Source organism: Anas platyrhynchos, chromosome 15 (assembly GCF_047663525.1).
Source record: "Anas platyrhynchos isolate ZD024472 breed Pekin duck chromosome 15, IASCAAS_PekinDuck_T2T, whole genome shotgun sequence".
Lineage (NCBI taxonomy): Eukaryota > Metazoa > Chordata > Aves > Anseriformes > Anatidae > Anas > Anas platyrhynchos.
In genome coordinates, this window is record NC_092601.1 from 7,423,411 (window position 1) to 7,451,262 (window position 27,852).

General features: G+C 59.9%; 1 protein-coding gene across 1 annotated transcript; it reads right to left on the bottom strand.

Annotated features, from left to right (window-relative positions):
* Nucleotides 1-67: 67 nt before the first annotated feature.
* Nucleotides 68-26,898, bottom strand: ABCA3 (ATP binding cassette subfamily A member 3). The gene is made up of 31 exons (XM_038187086.2): nucleotides 26,780-26,898; nucleotides 22,596-22,688; nucleotides 20,465-20,729; nucleotides 19,717-19,844; nucleotides 19,426-19,591; nucleotides 18,014-18,273; nucleotides 17,051-17,167; nucleotides 16,352-16,472; nucleotides 15,731-15,904; nucleotides 14,870-15,051; nucleotides 13,804-13,950; nucleotides 13,152-13,281; nucleotides 12,495-12,649; nucleotides 12,129-12,284; nucleotides 11,601-11,811; nucleotides 11,158-11,308; nucleotides 10,450-10,548; nucleotides 9,545-9,737; nucleotides 8,452-8,755; nucleotides 7,915-8,188; nucleotides 7,471-7,675; nucleotides 6,823-7,042; nucleotides 6,434-6,592; nucleotides 5,463-5,635; nucleotides 4,886-5,020; nucleotides 4,544-4,738; nucleotides 3,753-3,940; nucleotides 3,461-3,631; nucleotides 3,162-3,349; nucleotides 2,998-3,071; nucleotides 68-2,446 (listed from the first exon to the last, which is right to left on the bottom strand). Exons 2-31 carry the CDS (start codon nucleotides 22,647-22,649, stop codon nucleotides 2,315-2,317), a joined length of 5,127 nt encoding a protein of 1,708 aa, XP_038043014.1. The 5' UTR covers nucleotides 22,650-22,688; nucleotides 26,780-26,898; the 3' UTR covers nucleotides 68-2,314.
* Nucleotides 26,899-27,852: the final 954 nt, after the last annotated feature.

Here is a 27,852-nt window from a genome sequence, read left to right on the forward strand (position 1 = left end):
CACCCCTCTGCCACAGGACTCCGGCTGGAGCTGCCCCGGACTCTGAAGGAGGCCAGCAGACACCCACTGGAAAAAAAAATCTGTTTTATTCCTATGGTGGGAACAAGAACAGTGCTGCAGCCCCCCTGGGCACAGCAGCCACATCCCCAATCCCCGCTGCTCCTGCCTGGGGCCAAGCAGCAGCTGCACCCCCGGCATCCCGGCCCCGCAGGAGGAGAGGTGCGGGACGGGGCCTTGGGGGATCCTGGGGGCCTTGGGGACCACCCCACAGCTTTGGCTGTGCCTCAGGGTGGCCGTGCCCACCTGGGGCCAGCTCCAGCACAGGTCAGGAGCGTTCTTGGTCCTGTGTCAGGCACCCAGCACCCCGTCAGGTCCCTCCTGCCGCAGCAGGACCCGTGCTGGGGGTGCGTGGCTGTGCCACCCAGCCCTCCTGCCCCACTGCCCCCCTCTGTGGGTGCAGCTCTGCCCTGTCCTACTCGTCTCCCTCTGCCCCCAGTTGGCACCACAAGTTCAACAGGCTCTGGGCAGATCCAGGACAGCCCAACAAAGCACCACACGTTTTCCTTGCAACTGAGCAGCTCAGAGCAGGGGAAGGTCGGGGGTGCTGGGGTTTTCCTCCCCGGCTCCCTCATTATCCCCCGCGTGGTGTGGGGATGCTCCCAGCGAGCAGATCCCCTGCACCCACAGCCCAAGGGGGCTCCTCCTGGGTGCCGGGGGGCTGCTGCTCACCAATAAAAAACAGACTTGGTTAAGATCCAGGGAAATTCTTAGTAACATGATGCACCATCATCTTCAACAACAACAGTAGGCAAAGGGAAGGATGGAACAGGAAAGAACGATTTGGTTACAGGAACGAAACAAAAACCCAACCCAAAACGTAGCCCAACCCCTGACAATGCAATCACAGGAAGGGAATCAGCACCCCTTGCCATAAATATTAATTCATTTTAGTATGTGCAATTGTGTGTATTACTATAGTGCAAATAGCTCTGCATTGATCGCGGAGCAGCCAGCCAGAAGGGGACTGCCCGCAGGTGACACAGGGACTAGTTAGAGACAGACAAGAGTAAACACGTATGGAAAACAAACAAACGAAAAAAAGCAACGCTGGGAAACACCAAAATTAATCCCCGTTGCTGCCTCTGGGCTCCGGGCTCAGCGGGGGCTGCAGCCCAGCACGGTGAGGAGGGGGCAGAGCAGCAGGACCCGGGCGCACTGAGCGCATCGCCAGCTCCAAGCCTCCATCCTGCAGCCTGTGGCACAGGCTGCAGGGCAGTGCTGCTGTTTCACCCTTTTAATGGACGCACCACGGAGCCAGGCAGCGTGCCCAGGCAGCCTGCAACACCTCCACCCCATTGCTGCCTCCTCGCTGAGCCCCAGGGCAGGATTCATCACGCGCTGGGCATTTCGCCATCCGTGTGTCCTCCCCCGGCCCAGCGCCAGCCCCGCACGGCCTCGCACTCTGCTCGGGCTGCTGCCCAGCTCGCCCGCGCCCACGGAGGTTTTTGGGCAGCAGGAGGAAGAGGAGCTCTCGGGGTTCCCTTTTGCCATGGCACCAGGAGCCTGGGTGGTGGCACCAGGGGTTTTGGTGCCAACGGAGACGACTCAGCACACGCTGCTCACGCTAACCAGGGCTGTGCAGACACAGCCTGTCCTTCCTGCCTTCCCTGCACCTCTCGTGCTCGGGGTGGGAGTTTTGCTGCTGGGGAAAACCCGCGGCTGCTCCTCTGTGTCCCCTCCAGCTAGGGCAAAGCGCCCCCGAGGGCAACCACAGAGCACCCCAATTAACCCAGCAAACGTTTTGGATCTAAGCTATTCAACAGCATCCTGATAAACCACAAGCAAACCAAAACAGCGAACAGAATACAATTCAGCATGCGTGCACAGACCATGAAGCAACCTCCTGGTGCGTGTGAGTGCCGGGCAGGGTGTGTGGGGGGGACGGGACGGGGGTGTGGGGACCTGAGGCTCCTGCGCCCCACTGCCGACGGAGCTCCAGCCCCAGCCCACAACGCCTGCCTGCACCCGTCCGTGCCTTCCCCAGCTTCGGGGGCTTTTTTTTTTGTAGATGGGGACAAATGATGACGAGTGAAGTGTCACATGCGCACGCAGGCACACGCACACCCGTGCACACGCACTGCTCGTGTTCCCGAGAGCAGAGGGTACGATTCCATCCTCTCCCCACCCCAGTGAAAATTTTCTTACATTTATACATTATTTAAGACACACGCTGATATATAAATTACTGTCTCTATATATACTATGTATAGGCAGCAGGGCCAGTCCATGGAGAAGGACACCAGGGGGCTTTTGCTCATTTCCCTCTGTCCTCTGTGTAGTGCTGGAAGCGAGTGAAGCTCATGAAGACTTGCTCCAGGGATATCTGGCTAACCGAATAGTCTTCTAAGCGATACTTCTCTTTGGCTTTCTCCAAGGCCCCAAAGACCTGCACGGGACAGCACAGCAGCACCAGTCACTGCCAGATCCCTCATCCTGGGGAGAGCCACAGCAGGCTGCGGCTGAAAGAGCAAAGCTTTTCCCCATGGAAACCACGGGGCAGCAAAACCTTCCCTGGCAGGAGGGTGGTGAGAAGCCAGGAGACGGATTATTTAGCAGAGCACCATTATTTAGCAGAGTACCCGAGCCCATTAAAAAAATGCACACGTTTCCTGGGCTGGGGTCCAACAGGGCTGGTGGCTCTGCAAAGCCACCGCCTGCAGCCCCGGGGAGCAGCAAGGAGCAGCAAGGCTCAAACCCCGCGGGCCCTGGAGGGTCTGTGCTGGCTCACGGGAACCCCGTGCTGTGCTCCCGGCAGGGAGATGGACATGATGACCAAACACAGCCCCTCCAGCGCCCTGCTGTCGCAGAGCCTTCAGGAAATACTGGGAGATGAACACAAGCAAAATCAGCGTGTGAACACGCAGGAACGCAGCCACCCCCCCGGCCACCCTCACCTCCTCCTGCAAAGGGAGGAGACGTGCCCCAGCACCCCCTTACCTGTGCCCAGCTGAGGTTCTTGTTGGTCAAGTGGTAATGCACCATGCCCTGGTGCTCGTGCTTCAGGACACTGCCTGGGAGAGACCAGGAGAGAGAGGCTGTGAGCTAAGAAACTCCTGAAGCTCACCAAAGCCCCCGGCCCCCAGTCCGGCAGCTCCCGGTACCTGGGAAAGTTTTCTCCACGAAGGCCTTGAAGGCCTGCAGCTCGCCTTCCTCGTCGCTCCGCGTTTTGGCCAGCAAGGTGTAGCCGCTGCCAAACTTGCTCTTCAGGTGCTGGGGGCTGCCCAGGCACTTGAACTGCCCGTTCACCATGATGGCCAGCCGCGTGCACAGGGCCTCGCACTCCTCCATGCTGCGGGACACGAGGGGGGGCTCGTTTAGTGGGGCAGGGGTGCCGGGACATGCCGGCTCTGCCCGCTGCTCCCCCAAAACCTCGGGCCCAAGCCCTGCCCGGAGGAGTCACCTGTGGGAGGTGAAGATGATGGATTTGCCGCACTCCCGCGTCCGTGTCACGGCGTCCCAGAGCAACCGCCGGGCCACGGGGTCCATGCCGGTGGAGGGCTCGTCCAGGAAGATGACGGGGGGGCCGCCGATCAGGGCGATGCCGGCGCTCAGCTTCCGCTTGTTGCCACCGCTGCAGGGGGAGATGGAGAGGGGCCCGACGTGAGCACGGGGAAACCACGCCAGGAAAAGTGCAGAGGACCCCTCGGAGAGGGTGTGGGGGCACGCAGGGGCGCGTTTGAGGCCCTGCTCACCTGTAGGTCCTGACGAGCTTGTCCGCGTGGGGCTCCAGGAGCAGCCCCCTCAGCATGTTCTCCACGCAGCTGCCAATGTAGCGCTCGGGGATGCCCCGCAGCCGGGCGTACATGCTGAGGGTCTCGCGGCCCGTCATGTGCTCCAGGAGGGCATCGAACTGCGGGCAGTACCCGATCCGCTGCTGGACCTTTAGGGGGGAGAGAGGAAGCCAAGGGGGTCAGCTCGGCAGCAGGTCTGCACCGCGAGGTGCCCTGGCACCCCCAGAGGGTCGCTTTGCACCTCCGCGAGGTTATGGGCTTCGGGTAACGGGGATGTCCTGGGCTGACGGGGGTAGGTGCACACAGGGATGGGGCTGAAACCCCTGACCCATGCTCCGGGGTGTTTCGGGTTGTGACTTATCTCTCGCCTTGCCACAGGGAGTGGGCGATTCCCAGCAAGGAGAGACCTAGCAGGGGTTTGGAAGCATCTCACCTGCTTGTTTTAGGGAGACCACCGTCTGAGCGTGGGCACTAACTCACATTTTTCATGTGCCCAGTTGCAGAGCTAACCCATTTTAAAGCTTCTGCCGCCCTCCCAAGGTTAGGCTCCCCTTTGTTTCCTATCTGTTAACCCAGCGGAGAGGGGACTGCTTCCAGGTGAACAAATTAACGGGGAGCCAGATGAGAACACCGCATCCTTGGGGCATCACATCACCCCTGACACTCGCAACCATGCCCTCCTCAGAGGCACTTAGAGATGACCCAGCCCAGCCCAGCAGGACACCAGACACCGCCCCTGCAGCCCTCGGTACCTTCTTGATGTTGGCCAGGATGCTGTGGCCATCCACAAAGGCATCCCCTGACGTGATGCTCTCATCACCTGTCAGCATCTTGAACGTGGTGGTTTTGCCCGCTCCGTTGAAGCCGAGGAGACCAAAGCATTCCCCTTTGCTGACCGCCAAGGAGATCCTGTCCACTGCCAGCAGGGACTCCCGGCTGTCGTAGACCTGGGGGAGAGCACAGCACAAGCGTGCAGGACACGGCACATGCCAGGTGCCCCTCGGCACAGCCAGGCTGGCGGGGGCTTCACCAGCCCCCAGGGAGCACGGCTCTGCTCCCAGCAGGATGCCCAGCAAGGACCACGCTCTCCTCACCTTAGTGAGCTCCTTGATGACCAGGGGGCTGCTCAGAGACGACAGCAGCTCTGGCGGTGACTCCAAAACCTTCTTCCTCTCGTCTGCTACGTCACGGTCCTCAGGAAGCACGGACACCCTGTTCAGCAGTGCCACCTGAATGCAGGGACAAAAAGCACCGTCACCTTGCTGCTGGGGGACAAGGGGCTTCCTCTGGGCTGCCCTGGCAGGAGCCACCCCCTCCATCAGCCACCTCCGGGGCATCCCACTCCAACCCACACACCCCACAGGACCTGCCCCTCGGAGCAACCCGCCCCACGGCTGCTCCCCAGGGAAGATGATTGAGGTAAAAAGGCCAAGAGCCCGTGGGGTTTGGGAGCTGCAGCTCCTGAAGCATCTCAGCCAAGTGACACTTCATGCAGAGTGCCAAATGGAGGCAGAAGCAGAATTTGGAGCCCTAACCACCACGAGTGACCCCACGAACCCCCAGCATTTGGGTTGGATCTGAGCAAGGGACACAGGCCTGTCTCCAGCCCGCGGGGACTCCTGCTTTGTCCCAAGGGCACCTTGCTTCTCCCCCCCACGTGCTTCAGCTCACCCATTTCCGCCGCCTGCAGATGCCACAGACCAAAGTTCTCAGCCTCCAGAGAAGGTTGGTCTCAATGAGGAAGAGGAGGAAGAGGAAGGAGAAGCCCTGGATGGTCAAGGAGGTCAAGTACCGCCCGATCCCAGGCGACTCCCAGGAGAAGTAGTTCATTTGATAGCTGATATCTGAGCAGGGTTGGAACAAAACCAAACTTGGATCAATCCCCACTCTGGGGAAGGGCAGATAAGCTTCAGAGAAAGCTGTGAGCTTTGCCAGCCCCATCCCCACCCCCACCGGGCTCCCTGCCCACAGCTCTTTCCAGCACTTCCCACAAGAGGATTCAGGTCCTGGAGGGCGTCTGGCACCAAGGTGCTGGGCACAGACACAGAAGAGACCCAGTCACTCGTTCAGGACCGTGCCTGGCTTTTCCTGACTAGTCCATGAAACTTTCCCCAGTCCACATTTTCCTCCAAATCACAGAATCAAAGAATACCCTGAGTTGGAAGGGATCCACAAGGATCATCGAGTCCAGCTCCTGGCTTCTCATTAGTAAGAAAAAAAGGTTCATTATCTAGATCGCTCCGTTAGTGTCCAATGCTGCCCCATTTTTGCTTTAAATTGACACCTGGAGCTACTGCCCAGGTTGGGTTCGAGGCCTGGTGACACTGGAGCCACCTCCCCAGGCGAGCATCTCCTTCCCGAGCCCTGTCCGGGAGCACCCTGGGGACAGGCACCCCCACAGCAGGGACCCAGATGCTGTTGTGGATTTTTTAGCCCAATCCCCACCACAAACCCCACTCCATCACCTCCAGCTGCCACAGGGCACATGCAGAGCAGAGCTCACCTCCAACTCCAGCTGGATTTCCTCCAGAACAGAACCAGAGCTGCCCACAGCCCTGCTGGACCCACACCAGCCTTCCCAGCACCCCCAGCCCCACAGAGAACCCCAAAAGGGGCCGGCCAGGACCAAGGCAGAGACTCACTGAATGCCTTGCAGATGAAGATGGCTTCAACGGAGGAGGTGCAGAACTGAATGAACTCGTAGTTCTGGTAGAAGTCACTGATGCACTGGCCCAAGCAGTAATTGGGTAAGGCCAGGAAGACTTTATCCAGGGTTCTGGAGAGGTCCACCAAGCCCAGCTCTGAAAGAGGACCAGAGAAGGATCAACAGGCTGGATTTAGCTGCTTTTAGAGAAAGACCCTGACGCATCTCAGAAGGAGAAACAACACATTTTGTTCTGCTTAACGGGTGAGAAGGGGCTGTCTGGGGGGGTTTCTGCTATGTGGCCCTAGAGCCTAATGTGAAGGAGTCCCCCCCCTTAGGGGCTGTGTCTTCTCAGTGACTGGGTGTGCAGAGAGGGCAGCCACCCACCTGGGATGCTCATGATGGTGACAGCGAGGAAGGTGGCTGTGCCCGAGAGGATGTTGAAGATGGTGAGGCGGGTGTAGGCAGTGGCTGCCACCGAGAAGAAGAAGCTGAGGAGGTACATAAGGGGGATGATGGCCCAGCCATAAAGGAGGAAGATCAGCATCACATCGACGAGGTGGCTGTCTTGCGTGAAGGCTTGCACGTCAAAGGCTTGGAATATCACCTGGGGCACAGCAAGGTGAGGAGAGCACACGGTTGTCTTGACTGCAAGCGATGCCATCCTGCCTCCGTGGCCCAGGCTGCACCGCCCTGACCAGGGAACTGCTCCCACACAGCTCCTGCTGGCGGCACCAGCAGCCCATGCCCGTCCCCAAGGAAAGCCCTCTTTCTGCAGATTTTGATGCCTAAAGGTGAATCCAGGGAACTTCTCTCCATGCTCCCACCCGTCAGATTTTCTAGTGCCAGTGCCCACACCCGCTGCACCCAACCGACCTGGATCAGGGGAGCTGGGCTCTACCAACACACATCCCAGATCTCCCAGAGGATCCACAAGAAGCATCCGGAGCTCATCTGGGAGATCCCTGCAACTTTCCACGAACTGTGGGGGTTTCACTGAGACAGGAGGGTGCTGGGCTGCCAGCAGCGACCTACCAGCATCAGAGCGCAGGGAATGAGGAAGTTGATGATGTCCCAGAGCAGGGCGGACAGCCAGAAGTTGACCACGTAGACGCCGCTGACGAACTGGACGTGCTTGGCCTTGATGGCCCGCTCACTGACCAGCAGGAGGGCGAAGGTGCTGGCGAGCGAGGCCATGCCGTACAGCAGGTTGATCGCAATGGCAAACCCGGTCTGGCCCCTGCGGGAGAGCAGCGGGGCTGGTTAGGACAGGAACAGCCTGACAGACCGACACGGAGGCCGCATGGGGCCAACACGCCTTCACCGTGCTTCCCGCGGAGTCTACGCTAGTGAATGCCCCAAAAAAAAGCATGTCTCTGTGGGACGAGGGCACAAACAGCCCTCCTGGCACACCACAAACCTCCACCCACCCTGCCAGACACCCTAACAGGAAAGGAAGCACCACGCGATCGGACGTACTCCATGAGCTGGTCTTTGGCCTTCTCGGTGATGTTGCGGGGCTGCGGGTAGTTGGTGACCGTGATGGAGGCGTTGGGGCCTGCCAGCACCCTGAAGACTGCGTTGTCGGCCAGCATTAGGGCCGTGGCGGGGGAGTGGTAGGCCTGGTTGTTGAAGAGCGCGGTGACCATCGTGCGGTTCCCAGCTCCTTCGAAGGAGGCGGCAGCGATGTAGTGCTCGTTGAAGGCTCCCCCCTCCTCGGATGCTCTCGAGATGAGGTACTCCTCCAGGCCACCTGCCGAACACCGCTGCTGTTACAGGCGGACTCCAGGCAACGAGAGCTGACCAGGACCACCTGGAGAAACCCCCTGGTGGCCCACTTGGCTCCAAAAACACAGCTCTGCCCGGGTGAGGAGGGGAAGGAGCCCGCCATGGGACCCTCCTGTGCAGGACAGGATGCAACAGGGTGCATCAGGTGGGACCCCAGCTGCAGGAGAGAAGCCTGCAGCCCCCAAAACACATCACTGGGCATTGCCCGGGTGCCCTGCCAAGCCTCACCCAGCACCTCCAGCGGCGCCTGGCGCTGGGCATCCAGCAGCTCCACGTACTGCTCTGCCAGCTTCTGCGACAGAGCCGAGGTGGCCGGGACGGAGAAAGGCACAATGGTCTGGCCGTAGGGCTCCAGCGTCAGCCTCAGCAGGGAGGAGTCCCTGGGTCCCGGGAAGGTTTTGGCCACGATGAGGGCAAAGGCGGTGAAGATCAGAGGCACGAGGAACTGCGCTGCCACCATCTTCCAGTTGCGCCAGCTGTACATGGCTCGCTTCATGAACATGGCGTAGAACTGCTGGCAGCACAGGTAGAACTGGCAGGGGAGAAGGCAGGTCAGCGCCGGGCCCAGCACCACCCCGCACGGCTGGGGAGGGAACGAGCCCAGAAACCCCTCCCTGTCCCCCTCCAGCCCCCAGGCTGTGCCACCAGCTGCTTCCAGCAAAGGGGTAGGCAGGGCAGCTGCTTGACTTCGGTGCAGCTGGTCAGCCGTTCAGAATCCACTTTGGGATCTAAGGGCTCAGAAAAGCAGCTTCAGGCACGGCCTTCACCTCAGCCCAACCCTCAGCACGGGAGGTTCTCAAATAGGATTGCTGCGGCACGGCTGCCTGCCAAGGCAGCTGAGAGGCCTGGAGCTCCCAAGCCCAGCGCATGTGAGCGCCTTCTTTACTTTTTAAACCATAAACATCTTTCTCCCTCTAGTGTGTGACGTGCCCTTGAGAAGGACAGGGCAACTTATCACAGGCATGTAGGCAGCAGGCCATGAAGGACTGCGGCAGATCTGGAACACCCAGCGAGGGAAAGGAACCCTTCTCATCTCCCTGCTGGAAACGCCAAGGGCTGTAGCAAAAGCAGATGAGAAACACTTGGGATCACCCAGACATCTTCACAAGGTGGCACCTCTACAGAGCACGGGATTAACGTGCAGGTTGGCAGTGACCAACCCCAAGCAACCCTTAAAATAATTTGTGCTTAAGTTTCGGATTCCACTTCTCCACCTGCAGCTTTCAACTCACACAAGGTGAGACGGGGCCGTGTGGGGTGCTCTGTCCGGTAACCCCACTGCCGAGGTCCTGTCCCTGGGGCCCTGACACCCAGCACTCACCCCGGTGTTGAGCTTGATGCTGGAGCAGTCCTCGGTGATGAGCGCTCCGCTGTCGTCCGTCATGTCTGTCATCCCGCTCAGGCTGCTGGAGTCATCCATGGCCCAGTCGTTGGAACGCCTCTCGTGCTGGTACTGCAGAGCAGGCAGCTGGATGGCCTGGATGTCCATGCTGGAGTCCACCAGCTTCCCAACTCTGCACCAGGAGGGACAGGGGAGGATGAGAGATGAACCCAGACGGGATCAAGCTGGAGAAGCCAAACCCAGGAGACAAAACCCACATGTGCTGTGGAGAGCCCAACACAACCTGCGTTGGATCGAGCCTTCCAACCTTCCTTCTCTCCCCAGAGCAGGTGTTTTTCCCCCAGTCTGGACATTCAGACACAGAACTTTGGGAAGGACCCGTGGGAGAAAGGTGCTGCCTGTATGAAGCTTCTTCCACAGTTGCAACTGTTTTTTTTTTTTTCTGTTTATTTGTTTGTTTTTTCTAATCCATTAAAAATCAAATGTTTGTTTTTGCAGGGAGAAGGTAAGAACATGACTTAGTGGGACTTCACACCGACACTTGGACTTGCTGTTTCCAGCCCAGAGAGCTGGGGGGCTGTGCTGGACACCACTGCTGCTGATGCCCATGGGGGCTGTGCCACAAGACGGCTGTTGGGACTGTCCCAGTGCTGCTCACAGAGCCCAGGCCACCCCTGCCCACACGCTGCATGGTCCCAATCCCATTACCCTCTGGAAAACTCTTGCAGGACATGACTAAGGCACATGGATTGCGCAGCCAGCCCCAAAGGGTCCCTGACCACCACTCTCGGGGGGACTCAGCTCATGATGAAGGACCCAGCTCGTGCCCCCACACATTGCTCTTCCCACCAGCTGGACCACAACCCAGCTCCCTGTCCCCCTACCTCAGGAAGACTTCCTCCATGGTGGTGACCGAAGCACCGTAGCTTGCGATGCCCAGCTCCTCCCGCTTCTGCTCCAGCTCCGTGAACAGGGCCTCAAACCTGGAAGGACGAGCGAGGTGTCAGGCTCTGCTGCTCATCCCTTCTGCTGCAGCCAAAAGCCAGCTCCAGCGGGCAGATCCCCCTGCTTGGGGGCACCAGGAGGTGGTTTCATGGACGGCAGACAAAGCCGTGCACTGCAGCACCCATCCAGGGGCACACCCTGGGGCTTGGATTTCAGCACAGCCACAGGTGAGAAGAGGATGAGAGATCTCAAAGTGATGGTTTGAGTCCTGTAGCCAGGGATGTTTGCAGCACTGGGCGTCCCTCTATCCTCAGGAACAGCTTTTGGGCTCTGTTTTGTGCTGTTCTCCCTTGTCACAGGCAGCCTCAGCCACCCTTGTGCCATTGCCCCATCCAGAGAAACCAACGCCCCCAGCCTCCCACCCCCTGCCCAGGCAGTTTCTGCATGACAGGCATGGTGGCACGAGAGTGACGTGCCGGAGGACTGCCGTGAGAAAAGGAACCCAACTCGACTCCTCAGGACCAGCACTGCAGCCACGGGCTCACGCACACCCGCAGCTTCCCAGGAGATGCAGAGAGCAGAGATCCCCCAGTGCATGGGGACAGGGGACCCGCTCGGGGAGGGAGAGCAGGAGGTGACACCATTACCTGTGGGTGCTCTCTTTGGGTAGGATGAAGGACAGCTCTGCCCCGGCGTTGCTCTCCATGGTGGCGTTGGGCACGTACTGACAGATAAGGCGTGAGATCTCCCCCAGGTTGCAGTAAGGCTCTTTCACCATCACCATGTGGTATCCTGCCCCTGGGAAGAGAGGAAAAAGAGGGTAAGACCTGGCCCTTCAGTGCTGGAGCACAGAGAGGGGCTGCCAAGGCACCGCAGGGCCTTGCTGGCTTTGTGTGGGCTGCAGACAATGCAAAAGCCAGCGAGAAGGGCTGAAGGCAAGCCAAGGAGCAAAGCTTTCACAGCACCAGCCACCTCTGAGCGACTAGCGGTGAGAAACAAGCAGGGTATGGGCCTCAGGAAAGGCGTAACAGCATGACGGGGAGGCAGGGAGAGGACAAACACTGGCACAGCCCGCCTGCTCCTTCCTTACCATATTTACGTTTGAGGAAGAGCGAGGAGCCGCAGCACTGCAGCTCGCCCTTGGCCATGATAGCGATGCGGTCCCCCAGCAGGTCGGCCTCGTCCATGAAGTGGGTGGTGAGCAGGATGGTGCGGTTGCTCCTCTGCTGCTGGAGGAGGTCCCAGGTGGCTCGGCGAGAGGCTGGGTCCATCCCCGACGTTGGCTCATCCAGCATCACCACCTGGGCATGGGAGATGGGCGCGGGTCAAAATGGGTCTGGGAGAGGCACGGTGGTGCTGGAAGGGGTAAACCTGGCACCCATGAGCCTTGAGCCCCCAAAGTTTGTCTGGGGGAGTTCCCAGGCAGCAGAGCTGCACTGCAACCTCAGGACATCAGTCTCAGAGCTGCTTCCCTTGGTGGCAGTGCTTCCACCTCCTTCTCACTGCCCCTGCAGCTCCACTAGCACACAACGGGTGAGGGACAACCTCAGAGCTGCAAAAAAAGCCCATGTTACCCCGGGGAGAAAGGCTCAAAGTGAGCCCCACCGCGGATGCTTGCCTTGGAGTCCCCGATGAGGGCGATGCCGATGGAGAGCTTTCTCTTCATGCCTCCGGAGAGCGCCTTGGTCAGCGAGTGGCGTTTGTCCTCCAGGTTCAGGATCCGCAGGACGTGGTTGATCTCCTCGGGGCACTTGGAGGCTGGGAACCCCTTCAGCTGCTCGACAAAAAGAAAGAGGGCTTGGTACACCCGCAGGGGGCAAGCATCCCTGACAAAACCCTTCCCACCTCACCAGCAACCGGCTGCTAAGCCCCACCACGGCCCCTGCTCCACACCCAGGGGCTTGCCTGCCTGCTGACAGCCCCACGAGCAGCATGGGGTGCTGCACCACGAGGTTGCCCCAGGCTGCCCCAGCCCCAGGCTCACCCCAGCGTAGAAGTGGAGGTGCTCCTCCACCGTCATGTTGTCGAAGAGCACGTCGTGCTGGGGACACAGCCCCAGGCTGCGGCGGATCAGCACCATGTCCTGCGAGATCTCGTAGCCGTTGATGTACGCCTGCCCGCTCGTCGGGGAGTACAGACCTGCGAGGAGCAGCAGCAGAACCGTGCTGAGCCTGCACGGCTGAGCTGGAGGAAGGCTGGAGAGGCTGAGCAGGGCCTTGCCGTGGCTGTGAGACCCCCAGGTGCTGCCTGGCCGGCACCCGCTGAGGCTGGAGCACGGAGCTCTTCCCTCCCACCCACAAGGGAGGCCGAGAGGCTTCCACAGGCAAAGTTGGTGCTGCTGTGTGTGCAGAAAGCCCACAGCAACCCATCCTACAGCCAGTCCTTTCTCCTGGCAGGGCTGGCTGCGATCTGCTCCAGGCCCGTCCCCCCGGAGGACACCCTCAGGCCGATGCCCCAGGCTCCCTCCATCTCCCCCAGGCACTGATGTGCCTCCCAACACCCTGCCGTCCCCAGCTAACAGCTCAGCAAACCCAAGGTGCTCTGAGGAAGGGCAAAACCCTCTCCAGGCTCAGAGAGGAAGCACAGAGAGGACCCCACCCAGCCCTGCCCAGCAAGCCCGCAGGCTGGACACAGCCCCTACCTGTGAGCATGGACAGAGTGGTGGTCTTCCCAGCCCCGTTGTGTCCCAACAGAACGGTGATCTGCCCTTCGTACATGTTCACTGTTAAGTCCTTGACTGCCTCCTTCACCTTGTTTCCCACTCTGAAGACCTGCAGGGATCACGTTACTGAGCTGATGCTGCACTCAGGGCGGGTGCTGTCAGGCCTGCGCCCTCCAGACAGCCCAAGCCTGTGACGTTCACGTGGGGTTGAAGACCCCTGGGTGAAGAGGGCAGTAAGTGACGGGGAACCTCCCCAGAGGTGGGAGCTTTCAGAAAACCAAGCACCAGGTGCAACAGGCACTGCTGCTGCATGGGCAAGCACAGCTCAGCCCGGTGGGACCAGGACGGAGAGCCCTGCAGGCCTGCTGTGCTGGAGGAACGGGGCTGCTCTGCCCGGACCACCATGCAGGCCATGCCTACTGCCCTTCCAGAGCAGGGATCAAGGCACCCCATGAGCTCAGGGTGCTGTGAGATTGTTTGACAAATTGTTGAGGAAAGGCCTGAGCTGTGCTCCCATTGACGGCCACACCTGGCTGCTCCTTGCAGGAGCTGCACGAGGACTGCTCGAACGCTGAGACAGCACGGGGGAAGGGAGAGCACGGGACCAGAATTTGTGCTGGGCAGGCAGTACCTTGGAAAGGTGCTTTATTTTGATTCCTGACACAAGGTCAGAAGGCTCCTCCTCGATGTACTGGCTCTTCAGGGCTTTCTCAGGGTCCTCCTCCTCCTCCTTCTCTTTTCCTATGACCGTCCTGGGGCGCCCGCACCAGTACGAGGGCTGACAGGAGAAGGCAGAGAGACACTCATCAGCCCCCAAAACCCTGTGTGCTCTAAATGGAAAAGGCCTGGGATCCACTTGCTGCAGTTACACCCTTTTTGACCTGCTTCTCTACGAATGAAGTGTCCAGGACCTTAAAACCCTGTGCAAACAGCAAGTCAGCAACTCCCGGACCTAGGGCATCTGAGTGCCAGCACACCAAGGTGCCCAGCACAGGGCTGCCCTGGGGTACTACTGCCTTCTGCCCCAAATCACCATCCCAACACCCGCATCTCCGCTCCACCAAGAGCTCTGCGTGGGTCTAGCTTCAAGAGGAAGTCGGATGCTCGAGTGCAATTATGCTGGGATAAGGGGGTTTAGAGGGGAGGAGGAAAAGCCTCCCAACATTCACGCGATCAGAAGCGATGTCTCAGTGCAGCTTAGGCAATTCTCAGCAAGCAGCTGAGCTGCAGTGACCACCACGGGGACAGGCTGGGGTGACATCAGACCTGGCAGTGAGTGCAGCACAGCCGACGGGTGACAACTGGCTGGCCCTGCAGCTGCAGCCTCCCCAGGCCAGCGGTGACAGCACGGGACAGACCCCGCTGCACCTTGCTGCTCAGGGCGGTCTCAAGCGACTGTGTCTGCTGGCCCTCACCTGGGTCTTCTCTCTGATGCCTTTGCTTGGGGCATGGAGACACGGTCAGCAACACCGTGCGTGCCAAGAAGTGTTGGGACAAAGATTGAAAGACAAGAACTATGTCTTGCAGGTCATGGAAAAAAATCTGGCTGCATCACCCTTGACCACAGATGGAAGCTGGTGGTGCCACCATTTCGCTTTAGCCCGACCTGCTGCACGGCCCCAAACCAGAAAACATCGCTGAGTAATGCCCGTAAGTCCTGCTGGAAAGGGTGGAAAGGGTGTGCAGGCAGTGCTCACCGTCAGGAAGAAGTACCAGGGCTGCGGCACGCCGTACTCCCCCGGGAAGACAGCCTCCACGTACCAGGCCACCAGGCCATAGAGCACCGAGTCCAGGAGCAGCATCCCCAGGACTTGTGCCAAGGTGAAGTTGTCGTCCACGCTGATGGGCTTCATGAGGTCCCTCCACTGAATGCCAGTCCCTGCAGTGACACAGGGCACTGCTCACCCCTGCCCAGGGCGCTCGCTCACCCCCCGAAGGATGGAGGGGAGCAGCAAGTGTTCCCAGGGCTGCAAGATAGCACCCCCGCCCCTAATTCCGTGCTCTATAACGAGAAGCACATGCACAGCCCAACAACCTCCATTTCAAATACAGAAAGATGTAGCAGAAGCATACTAAATCTGGAGGCTCCCACCCTGTCCCCTGCACACATCACCAAACTTCTATCACATTCTCCATAACTGCCCTGGGAAGAAACCATCTCCTCTCTGGCCACTGCAGCCTCCTTTTAGTCCCACCACTTTGCAAAAATGCCGCCTCTGCTGGAACCAACAGCGAATTCTTACTAATGTAGAATTTAAAAAAAAAAAAATGGAAAGGAGGAAACACAGTAAGTTCCCATCCCTTGGAACAGAATTAACTTTGCCACCAAAGTGGCACGTGACAGCATTGTGCAAAGCACAGACTCCATTTGGTGACTGCCAGATGCATGGGTTTGGAGAAGGCAGAACCTTGGTTCTGACAAGAGCTGTGGAGCACCCTGAAATTACCCATCCTGCTCACATCCAGCCGCCCCCTGATTTCTTTCTGCCCCTCAGACCACCTGCCAGCCCGTCCCGACCCACCGCAGGAAGCTCTGACGCACCGAAGGACGCGCTCACCTTTTCCTTCAAACATGCCGATGAGCTGTGCCCCCATGGCCATGGCCACGTTGGAGATAAGGCAGGACGCCAGCTTCTGGCTGTGGGACATGAGGTCGTAGCGAGGCGAGATGAAGAAGTAGGGGATGTAGGAGAAGAAGTACAGGAAGCCACCGGCAGCAGCCGCAACATTTGCTGCGAGCACAGAGAAAAGAGGGAGGGAAAACATCAACCAACTTCCCACCAGCTTTCCATCCAGAGATGGAGACCTTTTGTACAAGGGGGGCAGGACGATGAGTTGCCCAACCCAGTGCACTCCGGGGCTGCAGCAGCTGGACAAGGCCCTAACACGTGAGCCCATCTGGTTTTGGAAGTGCCAGGGTACACTTCCAACGCACGATGTGGAAAACGCAGCCAAAAAAGGGAGGAAAGGACCCCCCTCCACATGTCAAAACAAGTTATTCTACACGCAGCCCCGTGCAACCTCATGTAACTCTGGAGCTGGCCCTGCTTTGCACGCACTGATGACCTCCAGAACCCCCTCCCAACCAAACTTAATCAGAGGTCTTACAGCACAACCCCCCTGGGCATTGCGTGCCGACCCACCCAGCCCTGCGAGGAGGCGGGCGGGGAGGAACTCACCTCTCGAGAAGAAGGTGCTCACCATGAAGTTGAAGGAGATGGAGGAGATGGAGAAGATGGCGAGGAAGGTGAACACCAGCGTGGGGTCGCTGTTGGTAAGCACTGCTCCTTGTTCGCTCACCTGCCAAAAAAACGGGGTCAGGCGTGGGGCTGGCACTGCGAGCCTGGTGTCCTCCGTGGGGTAAAGGCAAAAAAAGGCAGGTGGAGACACCCAGACCCTCCCAGAGCAGTCCAGAGGAAGGAAACGGGGCTGTCCTCATGTGATGCAGGGTCTACGAGGCAGGGGATGCCTGGCTCTGCATCCAGACAGCCACCTCCTGCTTCTTGCGGTGCAGATGTGAGGAGAGGAGAGCTCGAGGAGCCGAGGACGCAACCCTGAGCGGTGGGATGGCCCTGCCTGGACAGTGCCTGCACCCGCAGAGCTCCCACCCAGCCTCCTGGGCAGCTCACTGCTGCTGTGAGAGGCAGCTACGGGGCTGTGGATGCAACATCCCAAAGCTGGGAGCAACTGAAACAGACGTGCATTCACCCACAGAGCTCCAGCTCTGCCCACGCAGCTCAGGAGAAGGCCAACTCCAGCCTCTGTGACACACGGGGACGAGTCCCAGGTCACCGGGACAGCCCAGCCCGCGGCACAGGAGCCCCATCACCCTCGTGCCCCGGCACCGCAGAGCTTCTGGCCCGAGGGCAGCCACTCACCTTGACACAGAAGAGCACGGTGACGAAGAACACGGACACCAGGAGGAAGAGGAAGAACATGAGGAACCAGGCGCTCCAGTGCAACCAGTTGCTGAGCCCCATCATGTGCATGTACTCCTGCAGGGAGGTCACGCCGTCACCCGGGGCTGCTGCCACGCTTCCCGGGCAGGGGAACGTGGCCACGGCAAGGGGAGGTGGAGAGGTGGCGACCGCTCTGCCCCCCCAGCACTGTCGAGGGAGGTGGCAGCCCCGGGTGCCCCACAGGAGCTGTTGGCCGAGCTCCCCCCTGCCCACGCACCACAGCAGGGAAACACGGGGTTCCAAATTGGAAAGACAAAAGTCCCGTTTCCCACACGCTGATCTCCTGCACCCACGAGAGCTGCCTCTCTGTGGGCTGCCCCCTCCGAGCACCCTCACACCACGGGAAGCAGAGCGCAGAGCCACGTCCCAGCAGCAGGATTAGCGACATTCCTCGCACTGCCTTGCTAATCCCTGACTCCTGTGTGCTGGCTCCAAAGCCAGCAGGGATTTAACCTGGAGTGCTGTGTCCAGTTCTGGGCTCCCCGCTACAAAAAGGACAGGGATCTCCTGGAAAGAGTCCAGAGGAGGGACACAAAGACGATACGGGGCCTGGAGCATCTTCCCTATGAGGAGAGGCTGAGAGACCTGGGGCTGGTCAGCCTGGAGAAGAGAAGACTGAGAGGGGATCTCAGCAAGGTGTATAAATCCCATAAGTGTGGGAGACGGAGGGGTTTGGCCAACCTCTTTTCAGTGGTTTGTGGGGACAGGACAAGGGGTAATGGCCACAAGATAGAGCACAGGAAGTTCTGCACCGACACGCGGAAGAACTTCTTCACGGTGAGGGTGACGGAGCACTGGGACAGGCTGCCCAGGGAGGCTGTGGGGTCTCCTTCTCTGGAGATATCCAAGGCCTGTCTGGATGCCTACAGACCCTCGCATTACCTTCAGCTTCTTCTCCTTCTCGTGCACGACGGCGCGGACGATGTTGAGCGAGGTGTAGGTGAAGCTGAGCATGAGTAGCAGGGGCAGCTGGTTCTGGATGGCGAGGACAAAGAGGTCGTTGACGTAGGGCGGGTAGGGGAAGCGCTGCACCACCACCGTGATGTTCTCCAGCAGGCTGGCGGCGCTGGCGTTGGCATGGTACTGCATGATGGCCCTGTCCACCGCATGCTGCACCGCCAGGAAACCTTCTCGGATATAACCTGCACGGCAACAACACCATAAAGCAGGGATGGGCGCGTGCTCTCCAGGAAGCAGAGAAGAGCACGGCGCCTTTGGAGGCGAAGCAGCCTTTACAGAAGGAGGGATTTCTTGGGAAGAGCAGGAAACATAAAAAGAGCTCAAAACAGAAGGAAAAGTTGCTATGAAAGCACTCTCTATCATTCCAGCAGATGCTGGGAAAGATTTAAATCAGAGGAATTTAAATCTTTAGCAATCATCATTTAAAAGAGCTAGCAGAGATCCTCAAAATAAACTGCAATCCTCTAAGATTCTCGGTCATTGTTAACCATCAACAATGCCACTGAGCAGAGCTTATTTGTGGTGTTTGTTTTGTTTTTTTGGTAAAGCAAGAACATGGGAAACTATTGTATGTTTTGGTGAGGAAGAACATATCCCATTACGGACACATTTGGTTTAAAAATTTTGTGCGTTAGAAAATAGTGAAAGATTTATTTTTGTTTTTTAACTGTTCTATTGTTCCTTGGGATTTCTGCCATGTTACTGAAGTTGAGACTCGGATTCTGTTCAGAACGCCCCAAGAGAGCATTTTGGAAGTTGGCTGCTTAAAACATGCTAGACAGGTAAGGAAAAGGTGAGAATATGAGATTACTCGGTGTTATATATTAACTAAGTTGCTAAACAAACACTGTAGTGAGAGAACTGATCCCAGCTTCTGGTCACCCCGTCCTGCAGGATATTTGAACTAGCAGGTATTGTTCTCTTGTGTTTGGTTTTATTTACACTCTGTGAGCAAGAACAGGCTGCCTGCCTTCTCAGGCCTTCAGTCTTTTGCTTGATGTTGCCGTGAAATCAGGAGGAAGAAGACACCAGGCTGGGGGAAATATCCCTTTCACAGCCAGAAAGGAAGCTCCCGAAATCAAGAGCGGGGCTGGTCTGAAACTGGTGCCAGTTCCAGCAACGTGGCCGCTGACTCCTGCTCAGGCTGTGGTCTGGCTTTCATTAAAAACCCGCGCTCAAACCACAGAATTGCTCTATTTTAAGCATTTAAACAGCACGATAAATCCTAGATAGTTTGGACCCTGAAATATGTTTTCCTGTAACCCATTTAAAAATAGAAAAGAAGAAGATCCACACGCCCATCTCCTCGCCTGGCGGAGCAGTGTAGGCCTCACCTGGCGTTCCCCCATCCGCAAACTTGGCCTCCCGGGGGCCGGGCAGCTGGAAGAGTGGGAAGAGGTAGCTGGTGTGCCAGTCACGGTCCAGGTTGGGGTTCAGGCCCGTCTGCTCGCTCCGCGGGGCGTTCCTGGGGCTGTACTTGAAGCGCAGCTCATAGTCCACCTGCGGGGAGGACGACCACGTCGCGCACCAACCACAAAGGGGTAATTTTGGGACCTGTCCCAGGAGCAGCAAGGTGCTGGGGGCTGCATCCAGCCCCGCTGTCCCTGGGGTCCCGCAGCACTCACCTGGAGGGGCAGCGGGGCCGTGCTGTGGTTGAAGCGGTGCTTGAAGACGACAGCAGCCAGCACGCTGCCCGAGCGGTTGTCCACCCTGACGTACTCCTCAAACTCCCTCTCCGAGGCGAAGCCCTGAGCTGCAGGGAGGAAAGCCGGGCCGTGAGCTGCCGGTACTCGCAGAGCAGAAATTAGATATCCTTGCACAGAAAAACCTAACGTTATTTTCAGTTTCACACACGAAGTGCTAAGATTTTCTGTGCAAGGAGATTTCCAAAATGCTCAGCTTTAGGGAAGCGACAGCCAGTTTTCTTCAACTATTTTAAGCCAGTATTTTTCTAGATAGAAACTGCAACAAGATGTGACAAAAATCAGAACTAAACCCTGCAGCTTTACACAGGAAAACCGTTGCCTTGACGTTCTGACAAAAACCAAGGCATCCTTGGAACTGAGCGTGGGTATTTAACCGAATAGAAGTTTGTCCGAGAATTTCTGGTCCCAGGGTGGAAGGCAGACTGACGATGCCTAAATTCATCCAGCTGGATGCCCTTTTTTCCAACCTCATTTGCTTTACCCGTTCCCTGTAAGACCAGGCTGCTGAGCAGAGGGCTGTTCTGGGAGACCTCCTCACCCCGGCTGTCAGAGCACAGGCGCTGCCCCAGCACCCACGAAGCTGAGCACATCGTGCCCCGTCCACGCCACCGCGGCGGTGCAGGACGGAGCCGCGACCACGCACGAGCTGTGGCCTGGCCCCGCTCACCTCGGATGCTGATGGGTAAAGCTCTCTCCACCGCCTCAGCGATGCTCCTGACGGCGCTGCTGTTGGAGGGGACGTAGGCCAGCTCCCAGGGGTTGCTCGGGTGCCGGCGGTAGAAGAAGCCCGGCAGCTCATCCACGGACTCGGCGGGGTAGATGGTGGCGTTGGGGTGGCTGATGGAGTGCACCCGATGCCGAAGCGCGATCAGGATGGCAGCAAACAGCAGCGGGAGGCAGATTTCGATGACCGTTACCAAAATCTGCCGTTTCTGCGGAGAGGCCAAGGGGAGGGGAGAACAAAAACCAGACCGAGATGTTAACACTGGAAGCAGAGTAAGTGCTGCAACGACGATCGGGGCGCGCGAACGCCGGGTGCCCAAAGCGCTCCTCGCTTCGCCGCGCTGGTTTCGCAGCCGGGGCTTTCCTGCAGCTGGCCACAACAAAGGAAGCAGCCAAGTTAACCACGAGGCCAGGCGGGCTCTGACGGCCGCACAGGAGGTTCCCACACCTCCCAGGACTTCCCAGCCACGGCGGTTCCTGTCCCCTTCCCCAACCTCCGTCCGGCTTTGAGCCGCGTGCCTTTAGAGTCAGCCTGAGCTCAGCGCGCGTCCCAGGCAGCCCGAGCACCACCCTCCAGCCCCTCAGTTCTCCCCCGGGGCTGCCTCGCAAGACTTCAAAACCTAACTGCCAGCACGTGCTCAGCCCGGGCATTAATTAGCATTTTAAATGGGGCTCCTCCATTTCTGCTGGCAGGCGCCCAGCCTCTTGCAGGATGCTTTGCGGCGCGGGGGCAAGGAGCGCCTCCTCCTGCAGCCCGAGCTGCCCACAGGCAGGGCAAACCCATCTCGCCTGACCTCAATCGCTGCAGCCACGGCTCCTGAGATTTCTCTGCACGCACCCCAAGCCTAGCAAGCCCCGGTGAGATCCGCGGCACCGTGGGGCGTTTTGGGTGCAGCCCTGCCTGCAGCAGCTCCTTCAGACCCACAACCATCAGCCCCTGAGCGGCGCTGCCCAGCGAGTTATAACCTCCCAGGCTCTCTGCAGACTGGAGGAAGGATTTATTTTTCAGACGGGAGGGGAAAAAGGAGCAAGCTGGGCAGCCTCTCAGCACAAGGAGCACGGAGTCAGCCCTGGCATCGCAGGAGGGATGCCGAGGCTCTGGGCTGGCAGGGAAAAGGAGCGTTCCAAAGGCGACGCTCGTAGAAGCGAGTGTTGCAGTTGTCTGATGGTTTTATAACGCAGCTCTCGCAGACCAGCAGCCTCCTGCAGATTTACTACCATATTAACCCTCTAACAGTCCCTTGGACTTTCTCCAGAAGGGCTGCCTGGCTCCGTGAACTTGGCGGCTGATGCGCATTTACCAGCACGAGCTTTTGCTACCGCGAAAGTCGTCCACGCTGCCGTGTTTCAGAGGCACCAGGGACACCCATCCACAGCCACCACCACGAACGGCTGCTGCTGCCAGCCCGGGGCAAGCTGCGTGCCCCCACCCTGGCACCCAGCTCCACGTGGAGGTGTGTTCCCCTCCCTGTGCCAGGAGGGGATGCTCCTGGTGGGACGCTGCAAGCTGGCCCCGCTCCTGGCGCCGAGGCAGCAGCCCAGCTCACCCTCCCCTCTGCCCCCTTTTACTTTTATACAAGTGCTGATGTGCAAAATGGGGACCGAAGCTGCCCAGCCTGCTGCTCCCACCTCCCGTGCTGCCCAGGCCTGGTGAGAGGCACAGCCACGCTGCTCCAGGTGGTTTAAGGCAGCCCATGCACCCCTAAAAGCTGCTTCTGAGGACAGCGGAGAGTAATGGGGTAAAACCATCTGGGTCGTGGTTTACAGGCACCGCTCAGGACCTGCCAAATCCTTCAAGGATTTGTGTAAGGAGATAGCTCAGAAAAGCCACGCCGCACAGGAGGGCACGGGGGGTTATCGTGCCCACGAGCAAGGAAGCTGAACTCTGCCTGATTTCAGAAGCGAGGGTAATGGGGAAGTGTGGGCACGAGGGGATGGGGACAGAGGCAGAGAGGCGCCGATCCCTGCCCGTCTGCCCTGACACAGAAACACCAGAACCGGGACGCCAGGAAAGCTCTGATGTGACCACGTCTGGCAGTGCCAAAGGCAGTGCCCCCCAGGAGCGCTGTGCCTACCTGCAGGATGTAGTTCTTCCAGAGGAGCAGCCCAAACTGCCTGAGAACAACCATCCTCCCATCGGACGGGGACCGCCGCCGCTCCGCAGGACTCTGAGGAAGAGGAGAGAGCAGTGAGCACGGTGCCCTCGCAGACCCCGGCAGCTCCCCACCGCCAAGGCCCAGGAGCTTGCGTGGTGGGGCAGAGGTTGCTGAGCCCCCCCAGGGCAGCAGGGTTTCATTTTGCCACAAGGAGCGCCAGGAGCTGAGGATGATGATGGTGTGAGGAGACCAGGAAACATCCCAGGCGTCGGCAGCAAGGCTGAGGGTGGCTATCGCCGCTCCCAGGACGATGTCGCAACAACCAGCTCAGCCCCGAAAGAGTGGAAAATAACCACAGTGCTCCCTCCCCAAGGGTCACGAGGAGCCCTCAAGAGCCAGAGGCGCCTTGGGTTTCTGGTGCTATCTGCTCCCAGCCATCCGCACGGCCTCGAGGCAGCTGCAAGCATCTGGACACGCAGTGAGCGAGGCTGCTGCTCGGAAACCCAGCCTGAGAGCACCAGGAGGTGTTGCAGCCACGTCCCACGGAGCTCCCGGGGTGCTGCACCCACCACACGGAGCAGGGCAGGAGCCCCACAGGCAGCGCCGGGCGAGCACGCTGCTGCCCAGGGCTCTGCAAGACACCCCGAAGGCTGCTGCGCAAAGGGAGCCAGCGCTCGGGCAGCTGCACAACCTCGTAGGGGTGCTTCAGCCAGCCACGGGCAGGGAAAAGATGTAGTGAAGGGGTGTGAGCACAGGATTACAGCACCACAACCAGCCCGAGGCCGGCCAGGAAGGCACTTGTCACCCCTTCTTTTGGTTCAGATTTCAGGCTGCGCCCCCGCCTCCCGCGACGCAGAAGTGGTGGTTGTGCAACGGGAACAATGCTTGCCCAGAACAAACTCTTGTCCCAGAGGAGAGGCAAGGTTGAGAAAAGCACAGGGGAGAGAGGTCTGCGCCCCAGGGTGCTGCACCCAAGCCCTTCCCCTCTCTGGAGGAACCCACCAGCCCTCCTCCCGCTTCCAGTTGAGCCATCGCTCGTCGGGCACGCAGGGGTTCCCCAAGGAAACTCTCCAGCCCCGGCAGGAGTTGAGCTGTGCTGGCACTCACCCCAACACCCCGGTGCAGGGGGTCAGCCCCAGCACGAGCAGAGCCAGCCAGCATCACGGCTGACCCTGGGATGACGAGACAAGAGGAGGTAGCACGGCCCCGCCAGCAGCTCAGGATAAATGCCAAATAATCATCTCAGAAATCCCTGACCTCAAAGGTCTTGTGCCAGGCAGCTGAACTCACTTCATCACATCACGTTTGGCAACTGGAGCCGGGAAACGCAAACCACAAAGTCGGGGCAAAGGAGCTATTGAGCCAAACAACAGCCCTGCTGTGCTCGGAGGCTGAGCCCAGCAAGTCCCCTCTTACCAGCTTCACCTCGGAGGTGCCCTGTGCCACGAGGAGCCCCGTGCTCCAGCCCCAGCCTCACGGCTTGGTCCAGAGGCTGGCAGCCACATGAAAGGACAGAAATAGCACAGGAGATGCTCGGCAGCAGGTTCTCCAGCTCTGGAGGGTACAGCACCAGTTCCCCGGGTTTGGAGGCTTGCTGCACTCGTGCGAGCAAAGGCAGGCAGGCAGGCAGGCTGTGTTTTCAGCAGACGCTGCACAAAAGCATCGCCTGCAGACACGGGAAAGCTGGCTCTGAGGGGCGGCCACGCTGCTCCGTGCCTCACCCGGCTGCCCCTGCGACACAGCCGCCTCCTCCTCCTCCCTCTGGCCGCAGTGGGGCCGTGCTGCTGCCACTGGGATTGCTTCCTGCGGCCAAAAGCACCCACAGGCAGCTGGGCCTCTGGAGATTAATAGCACCCATAGCCTCGGCAGAGAGCTGCGAGTACAAGGCGAAGCAGCCCAGCAAAGCCAGGGGGTGGTCAGTGACCCACCCGGCCAGAGCTGGGTAAAAACACGCCACAAGCACAGCGCCAGCAGCTGGGAGTATCAGAACGGCAGCAAGAGCAGGTTAAAATCCACACGGATCCATGGATAAAGCAACAAGCATCCATTTGGCCAGCCTGCCCTCCATAGCCAGGTCCCCGAGCCCTCCAGGTGTCCTCCTGGCTTGGCACACTTCTGTCCAGCCCTGAATCAAAACCCAGGTGCGAGCTCTGAGCAGAAAACCATCTGCTTTTTTCCCCGTTTGATACAAAGAAGTTCGATTCTTGCAGTAGCAAGCAACATCTGCGCCAGACTGTCCTGCTCTGCGCAGTAACCCAGAAAAAGAAGAAGAGCTCCAGAAGGAGCCCGTCAGACACCCCCCTCCACGGCGGCAGGCAGGGGAGGAACAGCAAAGCGGATTTTGCCAAGGTGGCTGCTGCTAGATTTCGGTTAAAACAGCCCAAAGCCCATCCCAGGCCCTCTCCGCCCCAGGTGACACCTTAGCAGAAATGCCACGGGAAGGGCCGGGACCCCTCGAGCCCCACACGCAGCAAAGCAGACGACAGGACCCCCGTGCGCCCACACGAACCACCTGAACACAAAAACCTCCTCCTGCACCTCCTCGAAGGGCATCAGGAACGAATCGAGGCAACCAAAACCATTGCTCCTTTGTTTCACAGGCGATCCGACAGCGACCTACCTGCTGCTCGCCCTGCCGCACCCTCAGACACCTCCCGAGCGCCCGCACGGCGCTGCTGCTCCCAGCGGGGCTCTCACCTCTCTGAGAAAGTGTCAAGCACCTCTTGGGTAACGCCAACGCTACGCAACGTCGGAAAACTCCAGTATTGCCAATCAAATCTGCCCACCCTTTTTTAAGTGCCCCAAGAAAACCCACACCGAACCGTTTGCTGGCTGCGGAACAAGAGCAGGAAGGCGCTCAGGGCTGCTCTTACAGGCTTGAGTGCAAAAAAAAAAAAAAAAAAAAATGGTTTCCCAGGTTCTGAGCATCCCCAGAAATGATTTTTTCAACTCAGAATGTGCAAAACCTGAAGGGAAAGCATTTTTTTTTTTTTTGAAGGCGCTCCCTGGGCGAGCTCTGATGCCCCAGCAGGCCCCAGCCTTGCTCCTGGGGCTGCTCGATGGCCATCCCTGGGAAGCGGGGCTGTGCACAGGCGGATCCGTGCAACCACGGGAGGCACCGCGTGTACCTTGCAGGAGGACACCACGCAACTCACCTGCAACCCCGGGGTGCTGGGGCAGCTCAGGTTACCCTCCAGAGACGCTCTCCTGCCTGACCTCAGCGCTCGCTCTGCCAGCCAGGACCGACGAGCCCAGGGGGAGCAGGAACACGGCCAGCTTGGGGAACGCGTGGTCCCCCAGTTCCACCTCCCCAAAAAGCCCCCGCTTTCTGCACTGCAGCCCCGAGGGACAGCGAGCCCGCTGAGCACAGGGCTGGCCCCGTGGCCACCCTCCTGCCCACAAGGACCTGGCGGGTTGGGATCCGGGCAGGGACGGTGCCACATCGCGACCCCGCTGCGAAGGGCCGGGTGAAGGCCGTGCACTCCCGGGCGCAGCGCTCATTTCCGCGGCCTCGCCTCATTTCTGCTCTTCTGCTGCCCTGTTGCCATAGGAACGCGGCCTGGAAATGGCAGACGGGGCTTTTTTTTTTTAATCGTTTCTCCCTCCCGGCTCGGGGAGGAAGCATCCCCGGCAGGCTGGGGGGGCTGCAGCAAGCCGGGGCCGGGCACGGTGCCGGCAGCCACGTCCCGGGCTGGATGGGGCAAGCTGCGCACAGCGTTTTGGGGAGCCGGGAGCCATTTCCAACACCTCCAGCCCATCCTGCCTCCAGCAGGGCTCCGGGACTGCGTGCCCCGAGCCGCCAGCTCCCGGTTGCCGCCTCCCTTTTCCCGTTTCGCTGCCGCAGGAAGCGCAGGAGCCGTGCGCCCGGCAGCCGACAGCCCCAGCGCACTGCGGTGCGCACGGAGCCGGGACCCCGACGCGCGCCCCCGCGAACCGGCACCGGCGGCTCCCGGAGCGGCCCCCACCGTGCGCGCCCCCGGCGCTCCCCGCTCCCCAAGGGCGAGCACCGGCAGCGGGCACGAGCGGCGGCGGCGCCGCCACCTCCTGGAGACCCCCCTGGAGACCCCCCCGGGGACCTCCCCGGGGACCTCCCCAAGGGACCCTCCCGGTGCTGTTGGGGCTCGGCCACGGGGTCGGAGCCCCCCCCCCGGTCCCGCACTCACCGGCACCCCCCGGCCGGGCGGCTCCGGCCTCAGCGCCGCGCCCGCGCCGCCGCCATCCCGGGAGCCGCCCCGCCCCGCGCACGCGCCGGGCGTGCGCGTGCACGCGAGCGCGCGCGCGCGCCGGGGCTGCGCCCGATGGCTCCGGTGGGGGGGGGGGGGGGAGGAGGGAGCAAGCGCGTGCGCGAGGGGCGCGCGTGCCCGCGGGGGGACCTGCGGCACCTGGGGGCTGGGGAGGGGACCCCAGGGGCAGGGCTGCAAGGGGGGAGGCAGGGCAAGAAATGGGGAGCCCAGGGGGGACGTGTCCCCAAAACCAGCCCAGGGCTCGTTGCAGGGTTTGGGGTTAGGAGGATTGGCAGGGTGGGATGGGGATGGTGTGTGCCTGCTCTCCGAGCTCCAGCTGGGGTTTGGTGGGCTCCACGGGTGGTTGGTGGGCTCCTCGTGGCTTTTCGCCATCGCTTGGGACCACGCTGCAAACATATTGCTTTCAACCTACTGCAGGTGTAACGGGAACGGGGTGGGCAGAGCGCTGTGCCCCCAGTGCCAGGGAGCTCGGCAGCGTGGCCACGGGTGCTGGGGGGTATCTGGGGCAGCTGGTGGCTGTGGAAGGCAGGCCCACGGCGTTGCGGCCTCGCGTCAGCCTGGGTTGAGCCAGCCCTGCCGCGTCCACGCCCCTCCTCCAGCGTGGTTTGATCTTCCCCAATTACAGCTTCCCCGTGACCTTCCCTATTGCCTCACTCGGCTCTTCTCCGGGCCTGGCTTTGAAGGAAGCGGAGCGATTAGATCAAAACAGAAGTCTTGCCAAAGCCGGTATTTACAGGCTCCTCGCTGCTCCTGGAACAGCAAATGAGAGATGTTGCAAGGAGGCAGGGTGACATCGCGGTGACTCAGCTGGTGCTCAGGAGACGGGAGCAGGGCCAGGGCTGCCCTGCGGAGAGGGGCAGCAGCACGCCAAGGTGCGAGGACCGAGGCTGCAGTCGGGTGCAGGGCAGGGAGGACTGGGTAATCCCATCCAGGACTGGGCACGGGCAGAAGATAAACCACAGGGACAGCCTTCCCACCTCGCTGTGTCGGAA